Genomic DNA, 22,299 nt, shown 5'->3' on the forward strand with positions numbered 1-22,299 from the left:
TACCGAACATGTTTGACATGTTTTTTCCAGTAGTTACTTTTCTCTTTCTGCAAGGGAGGAGTCCCTGAACACATCAGCTGTGGTCAGTGAGATACTTCCAGTCTGCATCACAGTCACAGAGCAGAACTGAGGCGTCTCTCTTTAAGAGTCTGAAGAAGAGCACAATTACTTTAAAGGTCCAGTGTGTAATAATTGTCAAGGTTTATTGGCAAAATCTGATTAAACTACCCATGAATATATTTGTATAAGTGTGTAATCGCTATAAAATAAAATTTGTTTGGTTTTCGTAGCCTTATAATTCAGTACATATAGCAAGGATCTTGCTTTTAGAGAGTGTCGCCATCTCGCCAAACAGCAGACATATCGTGAAATGGTTTAGATCTTCAGCTCATCGCTCTCCTGAAATACTCCCAGTCGTGGTAAACAAGTTTTTTTGTCTTCGGAGGCCACCGTCACTTTGCCGATGGGAGGGGTGAGCGCGAACGAGCGAGTGAGTGCTGCATCCTAGAATCTGAACGCTGGATGTCACGGTTTTACCTCCATTTTACACACTGGACCTTTAAGGTTTTTATTATTCATGTGTGATGTTATCCACACACACTTGTCCCCTTACATTTTTTATTATTATTAACTCACTGGGGTGTTTGAGCTTCATTGTGCAGGATGAAGTGAGTGCAGAGTCTGACAGTGGATGATCATCATCATCTTCATCAGGTGGTTAAATTCAACACACATATTGTCATAAAGACTTCACAGTTAATCTGGAGGCTGGTCTTGGTCCAGTGTACAACATGCATAAATGTAATGTGGAAACTGGTGCACATAGACCTTTTGTAACATTATGGAATATTTAATACAGGGAAAGAAAATCACAAACAATCATTCAAAGTTACTTAGTAATTGGTCTGTAAAAGCAGAAGTTTTATAAGCATGATAAACTCCTCTGTTCATCTTCCTAGAGCAGCTCATCTCCTTTTCTATTCATGGTTCATGTTTTAATGGGCAGCAGCTGTTCTCTCACCACTCTCAGTGATACACTATGGTCTTTACACTATAGTTACATGAATGCCCACAAACATGACAACTTACTGACTTCGACCCCCGACAGCAACAACTACTTCCCATGTGCTTGTGTGTTATATTTAAACCGGGGCCTCTAATGGGACAGTAACACGGGACTCTTGAATTTTGTCTCTATTTTTACTTGATGCTTTGACTTGGTCCTTTGTCTCCTCACACTGAACAGAGAAGTCGCCTCAGTCTCTGCTGTAGTTCCTCCTCTGCCTCCAGCAGAGGGCGCTTAATGTTCAAGTATACAGTGTTAAACAAGCCTGCAACAGTCATTCTGTTTTCTTACCTATTAAACTATTAATCTCAAACGTTTTAGTGATCACAAACAGTATATGATCACAGCCCATTGCTTTTAGTTTATAAAATGTATACAATGCTAAGTGAGGGGAATAGTTCTAGAGAACACTGAGGCACCGTGAAAAACATGTCCTGAGGGTGTAAAAAGTTCACTACAGGTGTGGAGCAGGTTTAGGCTATTGCTCAGAGATGACTAATCTCTTTAGATTGAATCTGTTTTTTTCCATTTAACTCGGTTTCATACTTAATAAAACATCAGATTTTGTCATATATATATATATATATATATATATATATATATATATATATAGTAAAAAGCTGATAATCCTGTGATGATTTAAATATTTCTGCAATAAAAACCGTGTGGGAAAGGTTGTTATAGGAATATGCATTTGCTCCCACACTGTAGACAGTTGATATGTAAAGAGTATTATAGTTAAACTCCATCACTTCTGCGCTGAAAACATGGAGCATCTCAACTCTGTGCTACTTTATCCTTTTTATATGTGCACTGGACATCTGGTTATAGTCTGACTGTGCAGTTTTTTAAATTTATTTATTATTATTTTCATTACAAACAAAAACACAAGTTTATTACATCTGAACTACCAAACAGAATAAAGTATTAAAAGCATCTTCACCTGCACCAGCAGGGACTTTAAAATACTACATCTGCAGCACCTTATCTAATAAGATTAGGCAAAAGTGCTATTATCACATTAGGGTGTTATTTCTCTCACCAGTGGAAAGTAAACACTAGGACTATATGACTTTCTTTCACTTCAGCTTCCAATGCACTATATGTAATATAATGTAATGTAATGTAATAAGAGTGCAGCAGCAGCCTTGTCCTCAGGAGTGGACACACATGGTCTCCTAGGTGGCGTCCCAACACACAGGGATTAACTGTCTTCTCTTTCAACACTCCCTGAATTCCACTCCGCCTTTTCGGCAGCTCTCTCTCTCTCTCTCTCTCTCTCTCTCTCTCTCTCTCTCTCTCTCTCTCTCTCTCTCTCTCTCTCTCTCTCTCTCTGTGCACAGGACTTCCCAGTGACTTTGCGAGGCTGCATTTAGCCCCACAACCGAGTCCCAAGTTTCAGCAGCGCACGGGCAGAAGAAACAAGTCTGGATCCGCTGCGAGTCGATATTTTTGCGTCTCCTTCAATAGAAAAAACACAAGAACACGCGCAACAAATAGAAAGGAAAACGCGCGCGGGAAAGGATCCGTGGTTTGGTTTTGGTGTTTTTTTTTTGTTTTTTTCCTCCTTTTTACCTGTTGATGAAGTCCCACCGGGTGTGGGACGCAGAGGAGCAGTCGGGTTTCTCCAGCACGCACAGAAGAAAAGTGTGAAAAAGGTGCAGGCGACACAGCGCTACGGTGGCCAGGAGGAGTGAAGGAAGGAAGGAACCTCGGGGTTTTTCCGTTTTTCTTTTTTTTTCTTTTCTCTTTTTTTTTGGTTTCCCCCAGCATTTTGCAGCCTGTGCTGGGGTTGGTGGAAAATGGGCACTCCGACCACTTCGATCTGTGGACTTACCCTCGCCTTGATACTCACATGCCAGCTGGTCACTGTAAGTCTGCTCTAACTTTTCTTTTTTTACTTTCCTCTGTCTTTTCACTCTCTCTCCTGAGGAATTCACATTCCCTTCACACACACACATACACACACACACTGAGCTGAGCTGAACTATAAAACCCTTTTATTCCCAGAGGTCAAGTCAAAGTTGCAAACCACTGCCTTTATGTCCTATTAAAGGAAGAAGAAGTAAAAAATACACACACACAACACACAGGCATGTGTTGATGTGGCTATTTATGTTCAGTAAATATGTCCAGTGTGGTGTCTGCTGGTGTAGGGCTGCTCACTTTGCAGGTGGGCTGTGGAGGAGATTCCAGTTCCCCACAGTCATCATCATATCAGACAGTGTGAACCGTAAAGATGCTTTTTAAAGTAGTAATATGACAAACTAGAAGCTCCTGTTCTATGTTTGTCCATAGAAACAAGCTATTCATAGTCTCTTCCCTGAGGTCCTCCGCTCCTAAACCTCCTCAAACTTTGTCAGGCTGCACTCTGGCATTAGACTTTACCTCCACTCACTGTCTGCCTGTTGGGACATGAAGGGAGGCTGACTCCATATCTCCAGCCTTTAGATCTAGATCTTTGTCGTCTTTATGAATGAATGACTCTGAAACTCCAATCAGGATCAAAGTTGGGTTCATATGCACATTTATTTTTTAAAAGAGAAATCAAACTTTGACTCCACTTGTCCGGAGCTTTTCTCCACCATCCAGAGGCTTTTTTTAAGTTGCATCCTCTGGTTTTATTCAATCAGTTTTTCTGTCTCACTTCTCGGAATGAACTTCTTCTTCCTTTCAGCACTGATTATTTTCTAAATTATTTACTAAATAATCCTCTTGTCTGTAAATAGTCCCAGAAAACTTCCTGGGGTTCATGATTGTGACTTGAAATTGCTCTTTTTTTTTTTTGTTATCCCAAAACCCAAATATATATTCTATTTAAAGATAGAACGAGCTGCAAATCCTCCTATCTGAGAAGCTGGAGTTGGAGAATGTTTGGTATTTTGTGCCTGATAAATGACTCTGTTGATTAATAGTTGATTAACTTATCAGTTTATGAGCACCCCCCCATGTAATGTCGGGTGTAGAACTATTTCATGATGTGTGACTCTTACAGTAAGTTGTCTTTACTTTGCTATATCTGTAATGTGAATCATATAGAGGATGACCAAAGCTCTGCTGCTGAGAATAGACCACCCCCCCACTCCAACACCTCCACCCCCTGCGCCCCCCACCCTCTAGAAACCCTGTCTGGTGGCTCACCTTTATGCCCTCCAATAAACAGAGCTGTCACGGTTGAGATATCTGTGACTCCTCAGTGTTGATTTGATCTGAAGCCGATGGGATGGACGACACACACAGATTCCCTTTTTTTTTTCACCTGCTGGATGTATAGATTATATGAGCAGCGGTATCTCTGACGTTTAAAAAAAAAAAAAAATCCATAGCTTCCATGACTTCAAAGTGTATTTACCATCATGCTATCGAACGCTCTCATCATCATCTATCACTTTGTGTCAGTGTCACACAAAGTCCAGACAAAACTTTCATTACCTGCATCTTCAAAGCAGCACAGACTTTATACTACATCTTCAGAGTGATCGATCCCCCCGTCCCCCGCGGCCACCCTCCGTCCCCTCCCTGGGGGGCTGTTATAGCCTGTTGTTGCTCTGACACTGGAACTGTAAGAGGAGACGGCCTCTACACTTTCACCACAGCTCTTGATTGACTACCAGGGCCCGACAATACCAACATAATTCAATTATGCGGAACCACAAGCATCTGTTTCTTGCATTATGACTTTGAACTGCAGCAGGGCCCCGACGGCCCACTGCCTCTTGATTCAATTAAGCACGCGTACTGGTGTTACTACGGGCCCTCCGTCCTCCCCGCAGGAATGTCAGGGTCATGCGCATCAACTCCAGACAATCAAAGTCAATAAAAAACTCTGGATTGGGTACGAGCTCGCCGCTGCCGCCGCAAATGAGCGCCCACGTCCTCCTCCTGCTGTGATTCCACCGGCAGCGCTGGCTGCAGTGTGAGGAATCATCCAGGTCGAGCAGTGGCGGCGTTAGTGGTTTAATACTCGCTCAGTATAAACAGTTTCTGAGTCATGCATAAAAAGGATTGATAAGATCAGTGCTCTTTGATTCTGCTGGTGTTTAATCGTGTAAAACCAAAGGGAGGCCACTTTGTGTGGGTGTGTGACATCAGATCAGCTGCACAGTGTGTGAGCATGTAGATGTCTCCCAGTATAGACTGGGGCAAGTGTCTCCTTGGCTTGGTTGGTAGGGGTCTGACTGGTGTTGGGGGAAGGGGGGAGGAGGGGAGGGCCGGCCTGGATTCCTATGACTTTAGCCTGTAGAGCGTGTGACACTGGCGTAAATTGTTCTCCCGTCTCAGCTGTGCGAAGCTCAGCCCCATCATTCCTCTTGCTGCTAAATTACTGTACACACACCTAATACACACACACATATACACACACACGGTGGTTTAATCTAAACAGTTTGTTTATATTGTTCTGGGTTAGTCAGGTATTGCCCGGGCGAGGCGGCCGCTCTCTGATTGGTGCTTCACGGCCTCGTCAGATACCTGGGGTTTAATTTCCATTCAGAGTCGATGAAGACTCTGTGGAGCTGCAAAGCACAGCAGAGCAAACAGCAGCTCCACTCCATAGTTTGAACAGGGAGGGGAGGTCTGCTGCCCCCCACCACCACCCCTCACCACCCCTCAAGACCCATTCACATAATTGCTTGAAGACTGGGTTCAGTAAACATTGCATTGTTGAATTATAGCCCCAGCGAGGGAGGTTAGGAGGAGGAGGAGGAGGAGGAGGTGGTGGGGGGCATCCTGGGATGATGGGACAATGTACCCCCACACCACCCCCCCCCCCCCCCCCCCCCTCCTTGGCACATATGGAGTCCAGGCCGCTCAGACTGGCATTTGTTGACTCTGCAGTGAGGTGTGACTTTGGGCCGGTCCAGAGGTCAGAGAGGTGAGGACTCTGAACCTGACTCTGTGGACTTCCTCATGATTTAGTCACAGGCCCAAGATTAACTCCCACAATGCACTTCCCTCATTTAAAACAAAAAACAAAAAACTGTCTTTTACTCACTGTGTTTACAGTAACAACAGCTCCATTGAATGCAGATGCTGGAAATATTCCTTACCCCCCCTGCAGAGAAATGAGCTGCTTTTGATTTAGCCTGTAGTTTGGTGTGTGTGTCTGACTCTGACCATACATCACTGATGGTGCTGTAGTAGTATTTCATGTCGTGTTTCCTCCTTGTTTTGTCATTGGTTTCAATCCATTTAAAGGTCCAGTGTGTAATATTTGTCAAGGTTTATTGACAAAATCTGAACAGACTACCCAAGTGTATAATATAAAATAAAATCCTTTTGGTTTTCGTTGCCATATATATATATATATACATAGAGCAAAGGGCTTTAGATCACCATCTTGCACCACCATGTTTGTTCACGAGTTTAAGCCAATGAAGAAGAAGGAGTAGAAACGGCAGGCATATCGTAAATTGGTTTAGATCTTCACCTCATCGCTCCATGCTCCCAGTTGTCCCAGTTGTGGTAAACAAGTTTTGTCCTCGGAGGCCGCCGTCACTTTGCCGACGAGAGGGGTGGACTAAAATCTGAATGCTGGATATCACGGTTTTACCTCCATTTTAAACACTGGACCTTTAACTAAAGTGTTACAATGAACTGGCATCCATCTAGCATTGTCATTAATGTTACATTACTGTACCACACAGATGCTGTGCAGACCTTCTAGATAAATATGGATTTACATCTTCATTACAACATTACTATAAGCTTGAATATACTTTTTCTTTTTCTTAATCATCTGAGTCAGTTAGTTTTTTTGCAGGTAATCCCAGTTCACGTTAGAATAAAATCAAATCATGCATTTTCTTGAAAGAACCACGTTTTCCTCAATCGCAGAGATCCGTGTGATATCTGCGCTGCGATGCAAGTTAGGAATTACAGATTACAGAGGAGCATCAAAGCTTTTACAGATGCATGGAGTATATTTGGGTTTTCCCCCCCTTCTGTCTGGGAAACAACCCCCCACACAACCACACACACACACACACACACACACACAAACCAACGTCTCCTCATCCTGAACTCTGCTTTGTAGTCTTGGGTAGCGTTGCGCTGTCATGCCCAAAGTTGCGTCTGCGTCGGACATGAAGAGTCGACTCCAAACACAGCTGCGCCTCAGCTGGTGCAGCAGCAGCAGCAGCGATGCCGTGCATGTGCTGACATGAGCGCACATTCTCCTGAGTACCGCCTATTGTAACCGGAGTCCCACTCTTTCCATTCGCACTTCTTCACACATTTACATTGTCCACATTTAACATGAAGCGAGTAGCTACCCCCCCTCTCTCTCTTTCTTTCTCTCTCTGCGGATGGCTTTTGTTTCAAACCACAGCTCATCACACTTTAAAAGTTATGTATCCTCTTCCTCAGATCAGAGTGAAGCTTCTGTCAGGCTCTGAAATGAAATCCTTAAAGGTTTATGTGGGGGAAAGTTTAAGGTGGCCCGTTAAAAGGCATCATTCCCGTGCTATGGAGCTACAGGTGCAATAAAAAACGGCCCAGAGTGGTCATGGAGAGGTCACAGGATTTCCTGAGGACACACCAGTCTAAACCATGAGCAATAAAAAAAGCAGCTAATGGTCAGGGAGCAGTTTGAGAGCAACAAATCACACACAACTGCTTTTCTCTTTGAGAAAAAGGGTTAACACAACGGAGCAAACTCCAGTCCTTTACGTTTCTGTTACACAAGTGACAAGCAGCTCTTTAACTTGATGTACTTTAACGCCAATGGTCACGCCGCTCCTCCTGGAAATATTGAGCCTTAAATCTAACACGAGTCATCGAGCCTGATAAAAAAGAACAAAAGGCCGTAATGGACTGGTACAGACTCTGACTCACTCCTCCATCTTAAATAGCCTGCTTCAGTCCTCTAACATTGTGTTTTCCCGGGACCGTACCCCAGGCTCGCTCCTATTAGAGATTCATTGAAATGCTAAGTTAACTGTATTGCACTTTTCCCTTTTGAAGGTGCTCTATAGCTGCCTGCACCCTATTGAATCTGCCATTGTCTCTGCCAGCGCCACTGATGTGAAGTCACTTGGGTATTCTCCTTTTTTTTTTCCTCAAGGGAGCTGCTGCATTGTCTCCGATGGTCCCTCCCAGCTCATACAGCTCCTCTAATGGGGGTTGCTGCCCTTTTTCACCATAGGCGTTTTTGTGTTTTGTGAGCAGAATAGATTTCTCTTTTTTTCCCCGGGTACTTAAAGTTTGCTAAAGGAGTGCTATCAGTCTTGTATGTTTTTTTCCTCCATTGTCTTTTAAACGCAGGTTTCGACCCTGACATCCTGTGAAGTGTTTATTAAAAAAATCCCACCCTGGTGTCTTATCAGCGCTGATGATTTCTCACTCCCTGAGACAGATTAGTATTGTGCCCTCCTTCCTCCACTTCCTCCTACTGTACAAGTCTGTACCTGTGAAATAAAAAGCCCGACATCTCTGCGAGACTTTATTGTTGTAAGATGCAACTTTTGCCCTAAGCTGCTGTTAAGCCCCCGTAATGTTCGCAGAGGGAGGTCGGAAACGTGGTATTTGCAGACTTTTAGTGTGCAGAGGCTCAGAGAAAATTAAATACAGAAGGGGGGGAAAGAAATAAGTAAACACGCCCAAGTCCCCATCTTCCCCTTCTTGCACACATTTAATTCAGATTAGCCTGTTTTAGGAAGTTTTAGGAAGTCATACAAGTCTGCAGCTGCTCTGCAGGAGTCTAATCAGCCAATGACTTCACAAATCGTTTTGAACAGCAGAGCTGATTGAGTTTTTTGTTTCAAATATCAAACTACAGCAAATCTGAAGACTGCGGAAAACTAAAAAACCTGCTTTACTCAAGAAATCAACTCAATTATTGTTTATGTAATAATATAACGATTATATGCAGTTAACCGAATCTCATAATAACAGGAAACTTTGCTTTCCTGCGATCCAGATTTGAAACAGTATTACATTTTCCAAACCCATCAGTGACTCATTAATATAATAGCCTTGTTTGCTGTTACATTACAAGTGAAAACACAATGTTTGGAAGAAGAAGAAAAAAACAGCACTAATTATTTTGACTGCAGCACAAGAGCGAAGCTGTTTCTGTTATTTCCATGTCTTGAACACGGATCATCAAGCAGTGATGATATTGACTTGTATAATGATATCATGTACGTAGTCGTTCGAGGGCACCGGCCGTTTAAATCCCACTTTCATCCATTGTTACAACATTCATCATGTCACTTCTGGTTTACAGAAGAGCTCACGTCTTTGGGCCCCTCACTGGGGCCCGCCGAGGCCCTCAGGAGGGACGGCAGGCGAGCGGCACCTAGTCTGGTCTGTGTTATCATGTCAGCTGTCGTCCCACAAGACATAACAACTCCTTCTTTTGTTATACTCCACATCTGCACACGCACATTCGCACATGTACCCACTTTTCCTTGGAAGAACTTCCCCTGGGTCGTTTTTTACCCGCCGTCCTCTTCTCCGTCTCTGTCTCTTCGGTCCTCATAGCTCTCACCCTGCCCATTGTAAACAAGTGGTAAACCAGTATTTACATTACACTTGTTGAAGATGACTCACTTCTTACCCTTCTAACCACCTTTTTGCTTCAGTAGTGAAGAGATTTGCTCCCTGATGAGATATCTTTAGAGGCTTCGGGAGGCACATTGGTTTGTGGGTTAAGAGGTTGCCAGCAGCCCATTGTTTTGGTGCAGTGGTTTGTGATGGTCTGAAACTTTTGTCCCTTGCTGAGTCGCCATCCTGTTGGGGAAATGAAACCTGGAATTATCTGCAGGACAAGAGAACCCCACATGCCCCGAAGCAAAGTTTATTCAGGCTTTCCTGTGCACAGTTCAGATGCCCTGCTCTATAAATGCTGAAAGACGCAACCCAGCGCATTTGTTGTTTTTCTAAAACCCTGTACACATTTTTTCCCCCCAACTTTAAATCTATTTTCTCTCTGAAGTGTGTTTATGTTTGAAAATCCCCCTAATCTTTACTCATATCGCAACCAGCAAGTCTTATTTAAACATCTCCCCTGCATCTCAGCTGCTGTTTTTTTTTATTCCTCTGTGAAATTGACTTCATTTTGAGTCTCACAGAGTGTAGCTGCAAAAGTACACAGAAGTTTTTATTACTTTGGCACTCTAAAGCTTAAAGATTAATGAATTCCCCTGGACCTAATTAGTTATGTCAAAGTATAAGCCCTTGTTTGTATTTTTCTCTCTAAGCTTGAATGTGATTCTTGAATTTCCATCACAGTGTGTTTCAGCGCTTGGTGGGAAGTATTTTCCGTCCAGGTTTGCTGCTTCTGAAGATGCATGTTCCACGACATGAGCCAAACTGTGTCGTAATGGAAAAAGGTCTTTGATTAAAACACACAAAACGCCCATTCACATACTATATTTTTTAATTAAAAGTGAACTAATCACAACAGATTTAGACCTGATCTCAGACTGTGTAAGCTGTAAAAACACAAATCTTACAGAAAACATCCAGGCTGCTTATTCTGAGTTGATATAGCTATGACATAAAAGTTAGCCTGGTACAGCAAATTAAAAGACGTGGCCTGTTGTCACTATTGTCACTATTGTCACTATAGTTTACTATGACAATGTCTATTTGAAGTTGTAAGCCATTAAAAATTGTTTCTTATTTTGTCATTTTGAAATGTGAAGTATGATAATGAAACGTGAGAGGCCAGGGTATTAGGTATGTAATTCCAATATGCCACTATTATTTTAAGTCAACAATAAAGGGACAACGAGGAGTTTTGGAAAAGCGAAGTGTTTCACACTACATTTATGAGCCTCCGCGCGCACTGTGAAATTCTTTGACCGGCGCAAGACAGACTCATGTTTTCATTCATCAAGAATTAAATTCAGAGGTTTGAAGACGATCAGATACCGTCGTAGTTCCGACCATAAACGGTGATTCGGCGGCGTTATTCTCATGACTCGCCGGGCAGCGCCCATGAAAGCGAAAGTAAGGATACGCTGGTCGGCTCGCCCAGCATTTCCGCCACCACTAATAACAAAATAACGATAGAGACAAAATGATATATTTATCAAAAATGGGCCCATTAACAAGTGTGGGTAACGTAGATTCATCCACATTAATATGAGACTTTTCTATTGTCGCAGAATTTTTCGTTCTGCCGATGGAGAAGCTCCTCATTGTCCCTTTAAGGCCTTGTAGTCAGGCCAGTAGTCGACCATTTGTTGTTGTTAGGCAACATGACGTCCATAGCAGTGGTGTGGCTCAGGTTAAAGGTGAGAGCGATGGAGGTAAGATCAGTTTTTGGTGTCTACACGAAAACGCTGGGGTGGCGTTTTGAGATTTTCCCACTCTGGGACCTGCCCACTCCCATCCAAAAAATGTTGTTTCAGTCGAAACGATAAAAATGCGGATTCACTGAAACCCGTATCCTTGTGGACGGGCTCTAAGTTTGCTATGATTAAAAGTAAGCCAGTTAGCCAGACATGCTAATGATTACAGCTCACGTTGGAGCACACACAGACACAGTTGTCCTCTAATTTACACTTGTGCTTGTGTGCTTTTGGTTTCTTAGAAGCTTTTAAAAAAAGACACCACCTCCAAACTTGCTCTCGCTGCAGCCACATGCACACTCCCCTCAGTGTGTTGGACTAATCTTAAGCTTGACAGGCCTGCTACAGTTGCTAAGCTATGAGTGGCCTGTGGCTACATGAGGAAGCTATTTCCAAACCACCACACAACATTTACACTTTTTTTTTTTTAAACTGGATGTGTCTTTCAGCTGATATGGTTTCCATGACAGTCTCGCTACCGAGATATGTGTGTTTTTTGTTAACCAGGCTTCCCACCAGACAGCTGCTTCTTTGTGAGAAATGAAAGTTAAAGGCACTGATAAGAGAGGAATGTGTGTTTCCCTTGATTGAAATCACGCTTTTCCCCTTCTGATTATTTTAAAATATGCTCTTCTTATATTATTATTTTATATTTCATTTAATCTTAGTGCTGCAAACTAAATACCAAGAACCTAAAGCCCCACGCTGACTTAAGTAGCTTAGCATCCAGAAGCTCGACAGTGTGCGACTCTACCCTGGTACCTGGCAGGACTATTGAAGCTGAAGGTTGGCCTTGTAGCACAGTGGGTAAGGCAAAGGGAATTTCTGTGGTTTTAGACTAAAGTGGCTGTGTATAATTTTCTCTCCACCCAAACCATCTGTTGATTCCACAGGATGAGGAGTCATCGACATACTTAGCTTAAAACCCCTGTTGATGCGCTCTCGAATGTTTTTGTGTAATGTTTGATCAGAGGCGATGCAAGAGACACATGATGGAGAGGAGGAAATCTGTTGAAAAGCCTCTTTTAATTGGTCTGTTTCTGTCACATGTTTTACCATAGAAGTGTTTAATTTCAGTTGGGGGCGTGAGTCAGCCGACATCCTCAGTTGGGGTATAAAGTTTACAGTAAGTAGCTGGTGACCACCAACAGTGTCTTTACAACACCACACCACTCCGGGACGGGAGTTATGGGAACAGCAGCTGTTAAATGTTGCACAGACTTTTTCTTTCTCTTACACCAGTGCACAGCTGGCGTGATATGTGATTTAATGTGACATCCAGAAGTCAATTTCAGATTTTCTTTTCTTCATCGCTCTTTGTTTTTTTTTTTTACAACCATGCATTGGTTGGAGCTAATCTAAATGACAGATCCTTTGGTCGTCCGTCCTTGATGTCCTTCCAGTCGTCATCAGAAACAGTGAAGGCCTCACTTTTCTGTTAGTCTTCACGCAGGCTGCACCATCAGCCAAGTCAGGCAATTATTGCTTTAAAAGGGGTAATTAAATGGTTCTTCCACTGAACTGTGTGATTTATGTGGACTGCGAGCACATAGAGAAGACTCTTTCAGCTGTGCCAGGATGAAGAGGCCCTGTCTTTCCCCTCACCAGGCTCCACCTGCTGAGGCTCCTTTATGACCCTGTCATGGGTACAAGGGGTGGAGATGGTGGCACACGGGGGGCTAAAAGTTGGCACAAACTCCAGACTGAAGGCTGCAGTCAGATTCTCTGGCACAGACATCAGCCTTGCCTGTGGGCACATGGTTAACTTCTCTCTCGTCTGTTGTTTCATCAGGGCTTTCCCCATGCAGGAGTAATGGAAAACAAGATTTGAGGGAGATAATAGAAGAACAAGAACAGAGTTGTTTTTGTGCCTATTTGTTTTGTAAAACAGGCCGGCCAGACGGGCAGAGATTAGGGTCCGATCAGCCCTGGGTGCTGCGTCTCTTGAGGGCGAGTCAGCATTCTTGCTGCAGCCCAGAGGTGGAGCCACTCCTCCTGGTGTCCTACATCCACCTGAACCACAGTGAAGTTCACTGTCCTGCTGCAGACCTGTCTCTGGTAGCTGTAGACCCATCTTCAAAAGAGAAAAACTTCATTTTTCACTCCCCTGTTCAGAATCTACAGTGTTTAAACTGAATGTAAAATGTGTGTTGCTGTAAATTGACACAGATTGGCACTTCAAGCCGTTTTGCAGATTTGCGCACACACCATGAAAAATAAACAGTAACTAATGATACCATTGATTTCAAATAACATAATTTATTTCATGTCAAACATACACATGAAGCGGGTGGGGGCAGTAAGCATTGTCAGTCGTGGCTCATCCTGCCCTGATTCAGCCCCCGTGGGCAGAAATGCTTGGATCTGAGCTGAGGAATGTGTGTTTACTGACATAGAATAGTTTGAGGATCACCTGAAAAATGCAAGCAAAAGAACTTATTTTATTAAGACTTGGTTTTGTTTTTTTAAAATAAGTATTTATGTAAAATTGCAGCTATGTCATTGTCAGGAGTGACATTTACTGTAAAGGACTGTTATCAAAGTCGGAAGAAGTGATGTAACCTGACTGGTGAAAGCCAAGTCTTAAATTATCCCCTTTTTTTCCTGGGAAGGTCATGAACTGGCTTGTGCAGGCTTGTTCATTAGCACTGTGATAAATCACACACGGAGCAGACTGCAGTTAGTTTCACTGTCTCCTCTTGTACACCTAACGGGAGTTCACTACGTTGATTAACCACCGCAACCAGTTGTATTTTCACACGGACATGCAGGGCCTCTTGCCTATAATTACCTCTTATTATAGCAGGAAATGGATCCCTCACATCTGCTTCCAATGAATGGGCAGGTTAGTCCTTCTGCTTTCTTAAATTATTGCATAAACTCCTCACAAACAGATGTCTTTGTAGGTGCGAGCACGCCTTCAAATTAAGGCCTGTTGTTGAATTACGAGGACAGGTGAAATCCGTCTGTCAACTGCCGAGAGGAGGATACTCCCTGACTTTTGTTTATGGTTATCAGACGTCTGCCCTTGGGTTTGTTGTGTAGTTGATGCAAAGTCAAACACATCCTCCAAAAGTTTCTGAAGGAATTGAGACCAGAGTGTATTTAAAGTGAATAGTTTGGTTTGGTGACCTTTGTAGGTGTTTTTAAAAGTGCTCCCGTTTTAGAAAGAATCAAATCACTAAAAATCCTTCCAGTAAAAGGTGAGTTAGTGAAGAGTCCACATGGTCCTGATTACAATCTTTGGCCCCAGTGTTTAATCTAGAAACATGGGTTGAAACAGGATTGGCAGATGATGCAGAAGGCCTCAGTAATGACTGTTTTTATACTTCGCTGTATAAGAATTCCTTACATGATGAGTCAGGAATGCTTTCCTCAGGTATCACATTTACATTTAACAGAGATCTAAGACACCATCTAAAAAAAACAACCTACGAGTGATGATTGATGCCTGAGGCTTCGATAACTACAAACCTAGGTAGGTCTATGTATTAAGAGCTACCTGCCTAATGAACCCAGACGAACCTGCCACCAATTTCATTTCTTTTTGCAGATCCATTGAGAAGCCATTGAGGCCGACTTCCAGTTCCCTGAAAACTGGGGAACCAATCACAAACTGTCGAAGTGACGTCTGGTAGTTTTTGTACATGCAACATGTCGGCCACCGAAGAGCCGCTATTGTTCGATTTGGCTGATACTTGTAATTTTCCTTTTGTTACTAAGCATACAAAACATAGCATTAGCATTACATCACCCTGCAGACATCATCTGGATCATTGCTCTGATTGGTTTGATGTCTGTCCAGTTGCGTACAGAGGCAGTTTTTTGATCTACGTCCGTTGGTCACGCCTCTTGGAAGTCAGAGGTTAATGCACCTTCTCCAGACCGGTCTGACATTAACTAGGCTGGCAGGTTATGGTATGAGCTCTGCTAGGTGAGGTGTTCTCAGAGGAGTTGAGTCTATGAACGTCTTGAAGGTAGAGAGGAATCATCTCTTTGGTAGAATTTGGTCAGATGAGAAGTCTGGACGGTACCGCTGGACGACATTCCTCAGAGTACCCGAGAAGTGCTGAAACAAACCAAATGTGAAAACAGTAAACTGAATGGAATCAGAGCTCCTGTTCAGCTGGCCCACCTTTTTTAGGTTAAGTGCTGACTTTTATGTCCTGCTCCTGGCTAATTGTAATGGGAGCTTTTTACAAAGCGCAGGGTCGTTAAAAAAGCCTCCACTTCCAAGGTAACACGTCTGCAATGAATGGCCTTGGTAATGGTTTTTGGTTCCAATTAGCTACCCAATGGCGGGATTATTACTCATTAGCTCGCCTCAGACAAAAGAATATTATGGTGTGTTTCTATGTTAGCCACTTGGAGAAAACTTAATTTAATTGCAAACTTTTTTGTTGTTGTTGTTGTTGTTGTTAAGGTTACAGTTCACTCAGCAGCCTTGTTGCAGAATATGTGGATGCAGGGTTTTTGCTACAAATAGAAACTTAAAAGTGATAGTGCAAGTTATTTGACATGGGTTCTCATCCATAAGATGCATTCACATTAGCCATTTCCAGCTACAAACTGAATTCACTGATTGCTGCAGAACCATAAAACCTTTCGTTGTTTTTAGCAAAGTAACTGATGTGCCATATTTGCTGACTGTACAGTAAACTCACAATTATTCATAGTGACCCACTTTGTTTTTGCATTGTGGTGAATGTTATGTCTGTATCTCAGTATTGTTCAGCTCTGAACGTGCAGGCAGTATATTTTTGGGACTATCTTGTGTTGGGGGAAGGGTAAGTGGAAAGGAAGTGTTTAATTTAGCTTTGGGATTTTATCTGGTTCTCAAAGCGTAAGATCCAGCAGGCGTGGTCCTGTCTGGGGGAATTCCTCCCCCTCAGTTCATCAGTAAAAAGTCAAAGCTGTACTGCCACTGTAGTGCCCAGATTTCTGTTATTTTATACCTGTTTCCAGTTGTCAGTTGTGAGCCTATATGACGAGTTTGATATGCTTGGTTTGCTTCATTTTGCTGTCTTCAATCAATACGTGAATCATTGCAATTTGGAATTGAAACCATATCACAACCTATTAGATCTATGCGATAGGCTGGTGAATGATCCCTGTGGGGAAACAGTCTAGACAGGAAGATTCCCAAGTGGAGGTGAGTTAATAAACTGCAGGTTATTCTGCTGATGCAGTCGTTTTCTAAATGGAGAAAAAGTCACAGCTTTTAAGCATGACTCATACACCGAGACATTTTATCTGAAGTTAAGCAGGATGTTATTGCTGTTAAAAAGCAATAACGGGGCAGCGCGTTCATTTCGTCAAGCCGTTGCGTTTAATGGGACTGCAGGGGATATACGTTATAAAATTAAGAAATACCTGTGACATTGTTGATATAGTTGGATAGTTTGACTTGAAACTGTGCAAGACGTCAGACCTTTAAAAGTGTAAATGATGCAGGAAAAGTCGGAGACGTCTCGAGAGGCCTGTGCAAAGCCCCTTGTTGACCTTGGACAAAAGTAATGAGGGGACTACTGTTTATCTCCCATCCAACAGCTTTTCCCCCGACCCTCATTCATAACCATATCTTCATCCTGCACTCTCTGTTTGCTTATCCAAAGTCTGCTTGGAGACTGACTTAGGTTTTGGCTGGCTCTGATTTCCATACTTGTTTCTAAAGTTGGAGACTTTGCAGCAGTATAAGAACAGAAACTTCTTGTCTAAGTGTTGAGCTGTTGAAACAAAAGCTGCCAAAACCTTTTAAGAGTTTAAGGCCAAGTGTTTTTTCTTCATAAATTCTTCCCATTAACAACTGCCCCTGTCCGACCAAATTAGGATGAAATAGAGACGGCACATGATGTTTGAGCTCGTGAGGAGAAGAAGCTGAGTCTAATGGAAGCACTGTGAGTATTACAGGTAAACTAATCCCATCTATAGTGTTTGGTTTGTCTGACCAGCCAAAACAAAAGCGCTTCACACCTGGAGAAATCCAACCTTCGTATCACTCTGCTTCCCAAGATCGTGCTCCTTGAACCAGCCTCCAGAAGATAATCCGGTTCTTTGGAAGTGTCCCTGCCCCTTGATCCTTTGTTGAGGGGTGACAGAGGGAGTCTGATGCAGGGGTTTAAGGCTGTGACGGGAGAAGACGAGAGCCAATCAGAGCGAAGGCATGTCATGCCGACAAAGTGGGTACCTGATCCCCTCTCACATGCTGAACCCAATAATTGGCCTCAGGAATGTTCACGTTTCTGTGCTTTAGGGTATCGTTAAAGAAGTGACGCTCGCTGGGTTTGGTTTTCTTTTTCTTTTTCTTTTTTTTTTCTTGGGAGGGTTAAGAGTTTCCTTGATCCTTGGATTGAGGTTGGGGGAGGAGGGGGGGGTAAATGGCTTCCTTCACCAAACAGAGAAGACAACGTGCAGGAAAGCCCCTTGTTAGGCTGCAGCTTAAGGTCACATCTCTGCTAACCGGAGAGACTTCAAAACATTCTTGTCTATTTTTGGTCATTAAGAATTGCACACTGTCATAACAAAACTGCAAAATCGCTCACTTCCAAACGTCCAAAAACAACAAAAAGCACAAGGTGCAATGGAGAACGAAGAGCAAACTGCTGATGAGTGGCCGTGAGGTGCCACATTTCTGCTGTCCGGGCCTCATCACCAGTGTGATGTTTCTTGTGCTGCACAGATGTGGGTGTGCCAGTTTACTGGGCAGCAGTTGGCTGTGCTTTGCTACCACTCGGAGCGTTCTCTGAAAACATGGCTTTCTTCAGTGTTTATTGGTTCTTGTCCAGGCTTAACCACAAATGGGGAGGTGAGGCCAACCACAGCAGCAGACTGCCTACTGTGCTGCAGCTCTCTTAACGACAACTCTTGGAAAGTGCATGTATGGAGTTTTACATTAGGGGAGAAGCTTGTGCTCAAAAGCATCGTTGAAAATGCCGTCCAAATATAAGTCTGATTACATTAAACTGTTTTGAAGGTAATATCTAGAAGCTCTGGGGAACATGCAGTGATTTAGCAAATGTCTTTGCAGGTGATGCCCCCTCAGTGGACCTGATGCACCCCGATCTGTTCAGCAGGTCGGGGCCTCCGGACGAGGGTGTAATAACACCAGCAGCTCCTCCAGATATTTTTATCCCAGCAGGGTATTGCTCTCTTCTACCTCTGCTCTGTCCTCCTCCTGTCTGAATGCGTGGGAACTTGACATAGGGTGGATGTCACCTGCTTCGGAGCAATTCCTTCACTCTGTGGAAATGCAGTGTTAACAAGCATGCACACCACTTTCCATTATGGAAGTGACTCAAGTGAGAGCAGCGTTTTGTATCAAGCATGACGTAAGCCACCAGCAGCTGTGGAAACCTGCCTCTGGATCAGTATTTTTCAGTCCCTTCACTATCGTCGTCCCACCAGGCAACAGGCAGTGAACTCTCTCTCGCTCCGTCTTTCCCGGCCTTGTTCTGAATTAAATCCAACAAAACAAGTGCAGATGACTTGGAAAATATGCTGGCATTTGGAACAGAAAGGCAGTGATGCAAATTCAAAAGTGTCTTTGTGTTTGTTGCTCTGGAATCGGTTTATTGGTATGTTCTGCCAAAACATACTGTATGTAATGTGACAACAGCTGAGGGCATTTATAATACTGTTATTTATAATGACCCATAACTGTGACTGCTTCAAATGAGGGTTCAGCCATCGTACATTCCCATGTCTGTGCTGCGAGTAAATATAAAATCTGAGATCTGCAAGAGAAACACGAGCCAGTTTACCAGGGGTAAGAAAAGTTGAGGCACAGATGACTCAACTGTCCTTGAAAACTTCCTCCCTATTGATTCTCATTATAACGTTATGCATTATTTGCATTTATGTTTGCTGTAAGTGAGTAAACATTTATGCGACAGATCGATTTGACAAGTTTTGTTCACTGATTTAATGCATAATTGTGGAGCAGGGGGAACTTTCCGAGTGTTATTAGGATGCAAGAAAGAAAAAAAACCCTCAGTACAGCAGCCGTGAATGATGTTGTTTATGCCCGGAGACAAAAGGAGGAATCCATCATGTGTAATTTAGTATCAGATGATCCTCCAGTGCAAAAGTATTCATTGTCAATGACTTTGCATACGGTGTAAATCTGTTTCAGCTTTCCTCTTATAATTGTTGAGTTAGGGCAGTGAGCCTGTGATGCTCACATGGATTCACATTTTTATCTGGTTGTTTCAGATTGTTTAAAGATTAGAAGACCATTTTCATGCATGTCCGTGTGGGCTGGGATGAAAGTTTGACCTTCTTCTTCTTCTCGTTGCCCGTGGAAATTATGTGCTGTTCCGAGGCCAGATCGGATTTTTTTCCCTCCCACTCTCCCGGTCTCTTGTCTAACTCCCACTTTTCGGCGCTCTCGTTGGTGCACAGGTTCACAGAAACAGCTGTCAGGTAATTTCCAACGGGGAGGACTGAGGCGGATCTTAAAAGACCAGGATAACCTCTGAATACCATCTCTCCTCCTTCCTCCCTTTGATTCTTTTTTGTCAACATCAGACCGCAGAGTCGTGTTTGCAGAACATCTGGAGAGGAGCGCAGCCGTGTCTTCTGCTACAACCTTATTATGTTTATATTAATGGCCCGTACAGCTGAGGAAGAATATTTTTACTCTCACAGTCCGTCACCTCTTTTTAAATCTTGGCAGTGCGAACAGAGTGTTATTGAAATAGCAGAGGAGAAGAGAAGGAAAAAAAAACACACACACACAAAAAAAAAGCAAAGCCACTTTGATGTGCAGTCGGCGCCCAACAAAGAGTTCAGTTTAGTTAACAGCAGGTTTTGTTGTGATGTTATAAGCTCAGAGTGCATCTTGGGTTACCAAACAAAGACGGTTTAAAAAAAAAAAAAGTCAAACATGTTGGGAGTGCTTCGCGTTCCAGCAGCCTCACCATGGTATCCTGCCAAAACCCCAGTTAATTGTGAAATCGCCATCCCGAATAGCATGACCTTGGGAACTGGTGCAAAGTGGCTTTACCAACATGAAATTTATTCCCTCCGGCCGGGACGCCTGTTGGGTATTCTCCTCCTCCTGGCCAAAGAGAACTGGAGGCCATTCTTCTCGCACAAAGTCGGCCTTCATGAGCAGCGCTGTATTATTGGAAAGATGAAAATGTTTCACCTCGATGAAAAGCTTTACATACAGTACCACACTGCTGCTGCCGCTGCTGCTCCGAAAGGCTCGGTTTGTTCCATATAAACGGTTGCATAAGCCGCATACTTGCAAAGATTTGGTCGACTTAGCCCACTTTTCCCACACAGTGTAATGATGAACTAATCGAGAATGATACTCATGGGGGGGTTGGGAGTGTTGAGATGACAGACTGAGCGAGTTCTGGCCTGTGATTATGTGGGACAATGCGAGCGTGGCCAAGTCAACAGGTGGTGTCAGATTAGTTGGTCCTGAGGCGAGAATGAGTGAGAGAGGAAGAGAGGGGAGAGGAGGAGGAGAGGAGGAGGGGGGAGAGAGGGTAAATCTAACACTACCACCACCATGAGAGAAGAGAAACCAGAGTATAATCACAGAGCCATCAAACAGCTGCTGCTACTTCCTCTCTAAAGCTGAGCTGGCCCACAGACCTTTGGATCATCTCAGAGGAATCTGTCCTTCTGTAAAAAAAGACTCATCATTATTTAGTCATACAGTCAGAGTGTGGCTGTAGGGACGGGGAAGTCTCTGTCTGTCTGTTGATACATGACCAGAAAATTAATCTGGATGAATACTCCTGATCCCCAGAGGAGAAACCCTAACCACTTGAGAAGTCAAGTTGACATTTTGTGGTTTTTACTGTAATTTGTCGACAGCTGTTGGTTGAGTTATGTACAGACAGAATGAGGTGCAGAGATTCCTGATCCCCAGAGGATGAATCATAATATTTTTGGTAATCCCCTGATTTTGGTTTTAAGTGAAACGACTACAGGATATATGAAACCATGAAATCTGCTTCAGACATTCAGTACGTTTACATAGCACTTGAAAAAAAGGAGTTTTTGCCTTAATCCGACTATAACTGGACAACTGAAGTGTATGCAAACGCGTTAGTACCAGTGGACCGACCCAACCCAAAAGCTACAGCCTATTTTCAGCCCAAAACCCAGCCCGGACCGGCGCATCCGGTCAGGAACTGAAGTTGAGAACTCTTAAGTTATTTATTTCCATTTTTTACTCGGTGACAGAAAAGAGTCAAATCGAGCTATGAGCATAGCTCAGTTTAGCTGTGCATGTAGGCTAAACGTACTGATTGATAACCCCATTAGGATGAACCTCAATAACCAGTCATCATTAAACTTTTACTGTGTAGCTTCAAAACGAAGCCACGGCTGTCATGTGTTATGCTAATTAGGAAATGTTAGGATGCTGACATGCTAAGTTAAGATGTTGAACATGGTAAACATTATACCTGCCAAGCACCAGTATCATCGGTGGGAACAGATTAGCATTCAGAATTAGCATTTAGCTCAGACTCACAGAGCTGCCTGTAGATGCTGAGATAGTAATCAATATACTGTATATTTTGTCATTAGATTTTTTTGATATGATTGGAGTATGTGCATCTGAATATGAAGTTTTGAAGAATTATGAGTTTTTTTGCTTCAGTGCTGGGAGCTCTGTCTGTCCAGTTGTGTGTTTTGATTCCCTCTGCAGAAAGTAAATAACTCTCCTTGTAGAAGGAAATCCACAGTTCTTTATGCATCAGTTTCCTGCAGCCGAAGCTCAAGTCGGTCTTTGTCCTGAGGTGCTGCTGTGCTCGCAGCGTCAGCTCAGAGTTAGGACACCTCAGATCCCTGATCCCTCTGCGTTCTCCAGTGGGAGGGAAAGAAGACATCTTAAATGACACAGCAGCGCGTTCAAAGAGACTCTTTCTGTTATAAATAAACAGGCCCGGGCCGGCCAAGGCGGAGCTG

At 43.3% G+C, this 22,299-nt stretch overlaps 1 protein-coding gene across 2 annotated transcripts in view; it reads left to right on the top strand.

Moving 5' to 3' along the window:
• The first annotated feature begins 2,622 nt into the window (after positions 1-2,622).
• Positions 2,623-22,299, top strand: part of hspg2 (heparan sulfate proteoglycan 2) — a 110,125-nt gene continuing 90,448 nt past the window's right edge. For both annotated transcript variants that reach the window (XM_085782712.1, XM_085782713.1), the window contains exon 1: positions 2,623-2,937. In XM_085782712.1, coding sequence (XP_085638838.1) covers positions 2,869-2,937 — 69 coding nt within the window. In that variant the 5' untranslated portion in view covers positions 2,623-2,868. The remainder of the gene's footprint in view (positions 2,938-22,299) is intronic.

Source organism: Trachurus japonicus, chromosome 7 (assembly GCF_045865225.1).
Source record: "Trachurus japonicus isolate A0001 chromosome 7, Traja_1.0".
NCBI classification, from domain to species: Eukaryota; Metazoa; Chordata; class Actinopteri; order Carangiformes; family Carangidae; genus Trachurus; species Trachurus japonicus.